At 41.9% G+C, this 11,021-nt stretch overlaps 1 protein-coding gene across 1 annotated transcript in view; it reads right to left on the bottom strand.

Moving 5' to 3' along the window:
* Positions 1–5,313: 5,313 nt before the first annotated feature.
* Positions 5,314–11,021, bottom strand: part of PSMD2 (proteasome 26S subunit ubiquitin receptor, non-ATPase 2) — a 38,974-nt gene continuing 33,266 nt past the window's right edge. Inside the window, exons 17-21 of the mRNA XM_068281318.1 lie at positions 10,093–10,261; positions 9,914–10,008; positions 7,078–7,204; positions 6,844–6,962; positions 5,314–5,593 (exon numbers count right to left, since the gene is read on the bottom strand). Coding sequence (XP_068137419.1) covers positions 5,411–5,593; positions 6,844–6,962; positions 7,078–7,204; positions 9,914–10,008; positions 10,093–10,261 — 693 coding nt within the window. The 3' untranslated portion in view covers positions 5,314–5,410. The remainder of the gene's footprint in view (positions 5,594–6,843; positions 6,963–7,077; positions 7,205–9,913; positions 10,009–10,092; positions 10,262–11,021) is intronic.

Here is an 11,021-nt window from a genome sequence, read left to right as displayed (position 1 = left end):
TTACAAAGTGTATTATACACTTTGTATGCGGCGATCGCGGGGTTAACATCCCGCCGGCGCTTCCGTATGGCCGGCGGGATGTTGCGGCGGGTGAGCGGCGCCAGGCGGAGGATCGCGTCACGGATGACGCGATCGCTCCGCCCATGCCCCTACAAAGACCGCCGCCTTTGGGCATGAGCTGGTCCTTGTGGGGTCCACTTCCCGGCCGCCTCTGTGCGTTAGGCGGTCGGGAAGTGGTTAAATGAAACAACTCAGATGCAGTTGAAGTTTATTTCCAGTTATTTAATTTGTCCAATTATTTTGGAACCCCTGAAATGTGGCTTACGTAAAAAAAAAAATAATACTTTAGTTATCTCACATTTCTATGCAATTGTTTTGTGCACACCACTGAATTAAAATCTGAAAGTCTGCACTTCAACAGCATCTGAGTTGTTACATTTAAAATTCATTGTGGTAATGTACAGAAGCAAAAATTAGAAAAAAAAGATGTCTCTGTGCAATTATGGACCTGACAGTAATGCAAGGCACACACATCATTGTAGTGGGGGAAAAGACCTAAAGATATGATGGCTTTCAAACAGCTTAGGACAGATGACACAATCCCATAAAAATGCATTGCTTATCAACTACATTCTATTATTTAATTCATTAATTAATTTATTAGGGGGGGGCGAGACAGAAAACCTGAGCTAAAGTGGACCAGTTGCTCAGATCAACCAATTGTGTTTTTATTGTTAGGTGACCTTTCTGATTGGCTGCTCTGGATAATTATTCAACATTTGCTCCATTTCTGTTTGCACCTGTTTTGGGCAAAACGTTACTAACTTGAGACCCATTTTAATAACAACATTGGCTGCAGGCTTATATTTTGAACACTTACAAAGTAGAGGTTTTCAGAACATGCCATTGAGTCCCACATAAATCCATCTACAAAACAGCAAATAAATTAAATACTGTATTTACATGTTATAAAACCCCCTCAGCGCCAATAAGAATATCCTTTTGTGCTATATGTCTGCACTAATATCCAGTAGTCTGGTAGTGCCTATTAAGCTTTCAGATAATACCAGCAACAACAGCAACCCCTATCTAAATCAACCACAGGTGTCTCACCTGTAATGCAACAGAAATATCGGTACAGATCACATGAGAAGCTGGCAGACCCCTTTTGGACCATTTCTAACCAGTACATTCAAAGAGGCAGGCTTACCCCCTCTTCCTGTTGCCGAAATACAGTGCTGGGTGTGCTGCAATCATGTAGCTGCTCTATACCAGTCGTAAGCCGATTCACATTATTATTCACATCGGTATTAACTTTATCAAAGGGGCATTTGCTATTTAAATTTAACTTACATGACATTCTTGTCAGTGAGTACAGTATATCCATGAACACAATTTCTTCAGTATGCTTCCAGGAAAGTATCTAATGTTCCCACAGATTAAAAATAGCTGAACCACAGATGCACTCGAAAATGGTTCAGGATATTCAGAGTTTAATCCCTGTGTATGCAATGTCTAAGCCTTTCTGGTTCAGTTGATTGTCCTGGGTTCTTTGCCATACATTTTAAATAGTCCCTCATTTATCTGTCTTCGGAATGATGGCATCTACTAAAATGTGCTGAGACAATTTTGGCCTCAATTGACTAAGCTTATGGCTCAGTGCACACCAAAACCGCTAGCAGATCCGCAATACGCTAGCGGTTTTGGGAGCTGATTTCAGAGCGATTCTAGGTATGTTTAGAGAGGTTTTCTAAACATACCTAGCGGTTTTGCGTGCGTTTTTGTGTAGCAGATTACACATATTGTTACAGTAAAAGCTGTTACTGAACAGCTACTGTAACAAAAATGCCTGGCAAACCGCTCTGAACTAGCGTTTTTCAGAGCGGTTTGCGTTTTTCCTATACTTTACATTGAGGACGAAACGTTTCCGAAAACCGCAAACGCGCAGCAGGAGGCGCGTTTGCGGCTTGGCAAAAACCGCAAACCGCCGGTGTGCACCATCCCATTGCAATACATTAGACAAGCGTTTTTAGAGGCAGATGCGGCTGGCGGATCGCTCCAAAAACCGCTCGGTGTGTACTGGGCCTATCTCCTGTCTTTAACGTTTCTAGAGTTGTTACCATGGTGATAAGGCATGCAGTATTCAGGCAACATTTTACCTCAGGCAAACCTAAGGTTAACTCTTCTGTCTTTAAAGAGAACCCGAGGTGGGAATTACTTTTACTATTGGGGCACAGAGGCTGGTTGTGCGCACTAAGACCAGCCTCTGTTGCCCCATCGTGTGCCTCCATGTCCCCCCTGCTCGCCGCTATACCCCCCGCATTGCTGGCTGTGTCGCCAGCTCAATGTTTACCTTGCGCTGTCAGTCAGCGCCGCTCCCCCGCCTCCTCCGCATCGGCGCCACCCGCCGCGTCACTTCCCTCCTATCAGCGGGAGGGAAGGGACACGGGCGGGTGCGCCGATGCGGAGGAGGCAGGGGAGCAGCGCTGACTGACAGCGCAAGGTAAACATTGAGCTGGCGACACGCTGCGTGTCGCCAGCAATGCGGGGGGTATAGCGGCGAGCAGGGGGGACATGGAGACACACGATGGGGCAACAGAGGCTGGTCTTAGTGCGCACAACCAGCCTCTGTGCCCCAATAGTAAAAGTAATTCCCACCTCGGGTTCTCTTTAAGTTAACTCTCCAATCCTTAAAATAACTCCAGAGTTAAAGACAGGCTGTTAATTAACTGCGAGTGAAATTAACTACAGAGGAGGTAAATGAACTACAGAAGAGGTAACTTAAGGAATGAAGAGATAAGATAACTCTCTCACTGTGGAGGTAAGTTTTCTCTTGCCTTATCTCCAGCATGATCTTAGTGAATTGAGGCCATTTGATTGTCCTCCCCTTACTTCATATTTCTAATATGTTCTTCTATCCTCACATGGAAGGGATCTTTTGTCCAAACCATTTACCTTAAATTACATTTACATTCTAATAAATCCTGTATAGTGAGGCATGTAATAAGATCCGTCACCTTTTGTCACTTTAGATGAAAATACAATAAGCCTTCTCTCGGACACTATATTTTTACATGCTTTGCATTATCAGCACTGAAAAAACTGTTTGGCTGCTCATTGTTCTGATGCCTCCTACCATACCTGATGCCCCCTACCATACTTTTACCCATGTAGCTCCTCATTACTCTGTCATCAAACAAATTACCTCTTTTGGAAAAATGCCAGTTGAGATCTTATAATTTTACTGAGCACATCTTCTTGTAAGAGTGGTCATTGTTTCCTAATAAATCTTTCAATGGAACGGGAGTATTGTTTATATGGAAAAATGAAGGAGTTTAGTTTCTCTTTAAGGCCCAGTTCACACTGGCGTTAAACTGTCTGTTCGCGATCGGAACAAAACAAATCCTAACAGATGCTAATGGATCTAATGTAAACCTATGGATCCATTCACATCCGTCCAATTGGATTCGTTCCGAACAATCCGCAGAACTTACCTTCTGAAACGGACCGTTCTACATAGAAAAATGTACGTTGTAGGTGGGGGTCTGTGGGGACACAGAACGGAAGCAGCTAAACGGAAACGGAGTGGCAACAGATCCGAACGACCGGTGATCAAATACATTTTCACGGATCCGTTTGCCACTTATTTGCAAGTGTGAACTGGGCCTAACTCATTTTTGATGCTATGGGTGTATTTCTGTTCTGTCCATTCCCTTAAAAATCTTCTCAGACCTTTCCATCCATGTATCCTCTCTATACAAACTCTCAAATAAGCCTCTTCCCATGGCCCAATTGAATTGATCTTTCAGATTTTCACATGGTCAGCAGCAGTACAATTCTGCTGCATTTCAGGTAGACTCCTGTGGTTTCTTTAGGTAAGGGGTTGCACTTGTTACTTATATTATCCTTTAACTTAAAGTCAGCCTGTGTCAAACCTCACATCCTTATAATGTGCCTTTACAAAAATGAGAGAACAAGTTGCTATTTTTGATTGCTCTGCAGTCAGAAGAACTGCGGACCACAAACGTAACTGTACCTATTCCCTACATATGGCTATACACAACTCTGCATTGGAGCAGAGACTGGCTTATAGTCATGCAGGTGTAAATGGGGCATGACCGCAACCTGCAAAGCCAAGCTCCTGTCCAACCATCTGATTCTAGTTTGAAGGCTGGCAGGCAGAGGATGGCCTCTTTTTTTCCCAGCTTCAGCATGGTCCAGCTAGTTCTTTACAGGCTTTTATTTCCTCTCTTTATTTTTTTAAATACAAATCACAGTAAGGGGATAGGTACGGCTGAATACAATGCAGACCTACTTTAACCACTTAATGACAAACCAACTTATAAAAACGCCCTTCTAGAGCCTCTTAATGGCTTCAGGACGTTTTTATAAGTCAGACAATGCTGCTGCCGCTGTGCGCGTTCGCGCATGCATTCCCGTGCACTTGAAAATAGTGCACAAAACCATAAAAAAAAAATACACCTTTTATTTCCAAATACTATATTGTCACCGTACTTTGTACTAGGGAAATAATGAAAATCTTGTGATAACCAGAACAAATAGGCAGATAAAATGTGTGGGTTTTATGCACAGTAACAGTGTTTATATTAAAACTATAGGGGATGAAATTGGAAAAAGTGTATATTTTCATTTTTTCCCTTGTTTTTCCCTTTAAAATGCATAGAAAATAAATTACTGAAAACAAATTCACTCCAAAAAGCCCAATTGGTGGTGAAAAAAAAATTATAGATCATTTCATTGTGATTAGTAGTGAAAGGGATGAGAGCTGAAAGGTGAAAATCGCTCGTCCGTTAGGGTAAAAACCCCTTTGGGGTGAAGTGGTTAATCATGCACCGTGTGAAGTCTGACACAGGTAAGGTATACCGGTCACCTTATACAGTGCAGACCTACGCAAGCACCATGTGAAGTCTGACACAGGTAAGGTATACCTGTCACCTTATACAGTGCAGACCTACGCAAGCACCATGTGAAGTCTGACACAGGTATACCTGTCACCTTATACAGTGCAGACCTACGCAAGCACCATGTGAAGTCTGACACCGGTAAGGTATACCTGTCACCTTATACAGTGCAGACCTACGCAAGCACCATGTGAAGTCTGACACAGGTAAGGTATACCTGTCACCTTATACAGTGCAGACCTACGCAAGCACCATGTGAAGTCTGACACAGGTTGGCTTATGAGTCTAGAGCTGCCTTGAAAGACATTGTTAAAATAAATCTCATCCTGATAAAAGGTATATTGAAATAAAAAAAGAAAAAGAAAAAAAAGCTTTAACTGACAAGTCACAATACAGTTGTGAAATTATTTAATAAGTTTTAGTAACAAAAAAGAAAAAAAACACTAGTTCCATCAACCCACAGTACCCCCCATGTTCTTTAGGCAACACTACACATCATAATTGGGATTTTTTCTGAGAATGACAAATCCCTCAAGGATGGGGGTGACCGGCAGATATTCCTCTGTAGCAAGTTCTGCTCGTTCGCCATGTGCCAGCAACACAGGGGTGGTGTGTGTCTGAAAACCAGTAATGGTCTTGGGCTTTCCAGCCTGTCCCACAACATCTACAGCCTATAAAACAAAAAGGTGAAAAATGCTTAAAGGTGGAAAAAGACGACAAACGCTACATGTTGCCTTGCCGTGTATTCATGTAAAGAATGCACCTCATACCACAAGTTTTACAAAAGGTGGAAACATTTTTATAAAAAAAAGTGTTCTTCAGGTAAAGTTTAAGATTTTCAGAATGCCGTATACCTACTAGTGTAATTATCACACATTATTGTAAAGACACGCTATATTTGCTAGATAGCAAGTAACACCTGTCACATGTACAAAAGATGGGTGTAAGCTACAATTTAGCAAACAACATTTTGTACAAATGAAGCCTTTTCTTTGGCTCTAAACATTCCCATCTTTTCATAGATCCTTGCCAGGTAGCGCTTTGAAAAAAAAAATAGCGAAAGCCTTGAGGTGACTCCGTGACGAGACTGACTAGTTCAACACCTGTCGGTAAGAAACTACATAAGAAAGCATTCATTTACAGTGCTTTTCCTTTGGAATAAATGTACATCAATTTTAAACTTTTACCGTTTTTGTCCTAGTGTTCTATTAAACACAATCTCATGACTTATGGCTGCCCTAATTGGTAGCTAAATCTATATGAATGCCATATAAAATGTGTACGATGGCTCTTCCATCCAATCTTTGCTTTCTGCACAACTTACTGTCCCATTGGCCTCAATTCACTAAGATCATGCTGGAGATAATAAGGCAAGAGATAACTCTCTCACTGTGTGGTGGCAAGTTATCTTATCTCTTCATTCCTTAAGTTACCTCCTCTGTAGTTATTTTCACACGCAGTTAACAGCCTGTTTTTAACTTTAAAATTCTGGAGTTATATTAAAGATTGAAGAGTTAATTTTAGGTTAGTCTGAGGTCAAATGTTTCCTGAATACTACTTGCCTTATCACAATGGTGATAACTGTAGAAACCTTATTAAAGACAGGAGATAAGCTTAGTGAATTGAGGCCACTGTGTTCAGCAATTGCTCACATATGCACTGCATGACGTGTCCAAAGCAAACAATTCTGGCAGAAAACGAAATTTAGTTACATCTATTTTAATGCTTCATAGCATAAAATTGCTCAACTTTAAATAAGATTGTCTTTTTGGCTAAAAGAATAAACTAATATCCTAATATATTTCAAAATTACATTGCATTGTGTGATAACTTTTCAACAGTGACAGATAAACTAAAGTATTATGTTTTCTTTGTACATGAAAAAAACTTCAGTACACATCTGAAGTATTCAGTTACTTACTTGTCCAACTCGAACAGATACCGGTAAAGGCCTGAGTTCCTCATCAAATGTAACCAACATGCGCGGCTGCATTGCAGCTACTAAACCATAGAGTACATAATGTGACTTTCCCAAAATGACTAGAAAAATAAGAGACAGACATTTATTCAGTAAGACGCACTGGAAGAATAATTAAGATAAATAACCGCTAGGAGAAACCCACATGGATTAAAATAAGTCAATAAAAATACTCACTATTCCTTACATCCAGGAATGACACAAGTACAGTTAATAACCCAGCCACTGCCACCTGACTCATAAGCTGCCGGTCACTATGATATGGGCAAAGTGTGAGTGTGCCTTTCCCAAGGTGTGTGAGGCCCTGTAATACAAGCAAGTTCACAGTTCATATACACAAACATAAAAGCTCATTGATCAGAAATGGCTATCTCCTACAACACCCATGATACAGGAATGGATTAACAGACCACACTCACCCTGTCAAAAAACAAAACAAACAAATTTCATAAGATCGGGAACAGGTTGGTCACCAGAAGATGAGGGATGCCAGTCAGGTCCTGTCCCTTCCCAGCTTATGCTAACTTCTAGCTACATTAAAGGAATACTATCGATTCACATATTTTTTTCAATTGACACAGGAATTGTTTGGGAAGTGCTGCCAAGTACTGGTGTATACATTTTAGTAGCAACTTCTTTGTTTACTGTTAGCAAAATACATTCAAACTTTACTGACGCCAAAACTGACGGCTGACTGAGCCATGAGGAGAGGGGAAATTCCCCTCACACTTGATCAGTTAACTCTATGGCCTGGTGCACACCAAAAAACGCTAGCAGATCCGCAAAATGCTAGCAGATTTTGAAACGCTTTTTGTTATTTTTCTGTAGCGTTTCAGCTAGCATTTTGCTGTTTTGTGAAGCGTTTTTTGGTGTAGTAGACTTCAGATATTGTTACAGTAAAGCTGTTACTGAACAGCTTCTGTAACAAAAACGCCTGCAAAACCGCTCTGAACTGCCGTTTTTCAGAGCGGTTTGCGTTTTTCCTATACTTAACATTGAGGCAGAAACGCATCCACAATCCCCAAAAAATGCCTCACCCCGGTAGTATGCGTTTCTGCAAAACACCTCCCGCTCTGGTGTGAACCACCCCATTGAGATACATTGACCAAGCGGCTGCAGAAACGCTGAAAAAGCCGCTCGGTGTGCACCAGCCCTATGTGTAGCTCTGTGTGTGACAGAAGAGAGCTCCCAACAGCTGCAGATCCTGTGTCCTGTGTTTCTGACTGACATGTCTGAAGAGAGCAGAAGAAATGTAACTAATTGTCACAGCTTTTTCATACCGTTTTTGCTTTCAGAGTTTGATATGTTTGATATTTGCTTTCTGCAGTCTGATATGCAACTCTGGCTGTGCATTGAAGCAGACACCCCTTCTGCAATTGATTTGTCCCAATATAGCTAAATCATACCCTCAATGAAATTACAGCTTTTGCCTCTGATATTTAACATGAAAAGTAGGAAATGTTTACACTGCTACTTAGACATTACTTGCACACTGTCATTTTAGAAAACTTGGGTATCGATAGTATTCTTTTAAGCCCAGAATTTTCTTGCTCTTGTGGTGAACCCTGCTGTGAAAACTGGAGGATGGCTCAAGCTGCCAGATTCTGCATCAGGTGACATTCTCAAGTTTAAACTTCTGTCTGAGACACTGCAATATGTATTTGGTGATTATGGTCTTTTCTATCAACCTTGTAAATTAGCATTGAATGATCCTTAGCTTTTATGGTAACACCTAACATTTATGAGTGTGTGCACACCATTTTGAATTGGACACACATCAAATTATGTTCTTTTATTGCTTGTACATCAAGATTTTTCCCTCATGAGGGGGAAAAAAAAAAACCAAACACTTTATCTAGAGATTGTTTTATATATTAAAGCCTATATACACTTTGGGATTGGTTTCTCCCCCCCTCACTCCCAGTCACCTCTATTGTGAGCACCCCTGCCCCTCCCCCATCTAACTGTCCTAAATCAAAATTCCAATAATTATGTCATGCTGAAACCTAAGGTAGTCATACATCAGACGACTTGGCGGCCGATTGACCATCCAAATCGATTATTATAATCTAATTGGAAGAAAAATCGGTGCCACCAAGTGCATGCCCAACTGACAATGCAACCAATTTCGGGCCAAATTGGTTGCATTAGTCAATCACACATACTACAAGAAGTAGGGCCGACTTGCTCAAATGGGTGCGCGGCGGTAACACCGTGAGATATTGGGACAAGCAATGAATGCAACAAAACCCCGGCATTAGCCCCGCCCCCCAGTGAAAGTGATGCATTATCTGTCCATGGCCTCCGCTAGCTCCGGGCTTTCTCCGTTCTCTATACACGCCTCCCACGTGGTTGCCAAGTAAGGGCACACGTGTGACGTCAGACACGCGACCGCCATACACGGCAATCACGTGGCATGTGTGTATGAAGAACAGAGTGTGCTCGGAACCAGGTAATGTCGGGTCAAACGGAAATGTAACATTAGGGCAGACAGCATCGGGGCGGCGAGGTGGCCGGATGCAACGTCACAAGGCAGATTCCTGATCAATTTCATGCTGAAATTAATCGGGAATCAGCCTGAGGTGTATGGGCAGCCAACAGAACTCTCTCTAATCGAATCTGATTTGACTCTTGGTCGAACCTGCCCATCATCGCTAGATGTATGGCTACCTTTACAAGTGGGAAAGGACCTTTTGTCTTTTGGTGGCAGGCTGCCATGTCAGTGGAACAGCAAAGCTTCCTACTGTCTTGGGTGGGTGGGGATTTGTGGATGCCAAAAACCTCCTTTGGCTGCTGTTACTACCATGGACCTCAGAACACTGTATTCAGTGGCAGGGAGCATATTGATGTGGGGGCGATGCAGGGTAATGCAGCGGGTGGGCTTTGTGGAGTGGACTTGGGACATCAGTGGCTCATTTCCAGAGCTTGTCATGAAAAGTATACTCTAGGATGTGAGGATAAAGGAGGATTTGAGGGTGTACACAGAAGTTTAGGTGGGTATAGCTTAACTAACCTGTGCCAATCGCACCATGAAGAGATTGTTAGGATCCTTGGCATGATACTGAGCCAATTGTCTTAACATAGCAGCAAGTCTAGCATTGTTGGTTCCTATGGAAAAAAAAAAGGCTCACGTGTGGCTTAAACTTTAATCACCAGTAAGAAGTCATTAAGACACCGAAAGGAATCACTTACCACTGCCAACCATGCCCATAGCAAAGATAGAATTGTAGGAAACTTCTGGATCTGCATCATGAGAGAATTTACTCAATGTATCCAGAATATTTAACCTTGGGTTGGAGACTGAAATAAGCGCTAGAGCTAAGGGGACAGCTCTGCGGAGAGTTGGCTCACCATACCTTAGCTATTGAAGAAAAAATTAAAATAAAAAATTAGATGTTGACACAGAAGAGAGAAAGAATAATATTACCACTGTGATTTAAGAGGATCTCTCAATTCTTCTAATATCCTTTTAGCGTATATGATCTTAAAGTGCACCTAAACTGAGAGGGATATGGATGTTTCCTGTTAAATAATACCAGTTTCTTGGCAGTCCTGATCTTTTTGGCTGCAGTAGTGGCTGAATCACACACGTGAAACAAGCATGCAGTTAATCCAGTCTGACTTCAGTCAGAGCACCTGATCTGCATGCTTGTTGAGGGGCTGTGGCTAAAAGTATTAGAGACACAGGATCAGCAGAAGAGTCAGGCAACTGGTGTTATTTTAAAAGGAAAAATCCATTTCCTTCTCAGTTTAGGTTCCCTTTAAGTGCAGAGCTCTATCTTGGAAATGGTGAATAGATTTTACCAACTTTACTTGCATTTCCTTACTAGTTATGTTCTATGCATTCTCTTTATCTGTCCAGCCCTTAACTACTAGTTGTGTTTGGGGCAGTATATCTACTCCCCCCAGGACTTCATCTAAAGTCCCAGGGGCGTAGATACTGGTCTTTGCATTTCTGTGCGCACCCATGCTTGCCACCGTCACGGGACATTACAGCACAAATTGGTGAATGGAACAGATGTTCCCAAAGTACCTGAATAATGAATGATCTCTGTTGTAACGAACCAGAGAACATTCATTGAAGTGTAAAAAAACCCTAACTTTCACTTTCTGTTGTGCTT

This window comes from Hyperolius riggenbachi, chromosome 4 (assembly GCF_040937935.1).
Source record: "Hyperolius riggenbachi isolate aHypRig1 chromosome 4, aHypRig1.pri, whole genome shotgun sequence".
Taxonomy (NCBI): domain Eukaryota; kingdom Metazoa; phylum Chordata; class Amphibia; order Anura; family Hyperoliidae; genus Hyperolius; species Hyperolius riggenbachi.
Note: the sequence above shows the minus strand (reverse complement) of the source record. Positions and strands in the feature narration are given on the sequence as shown.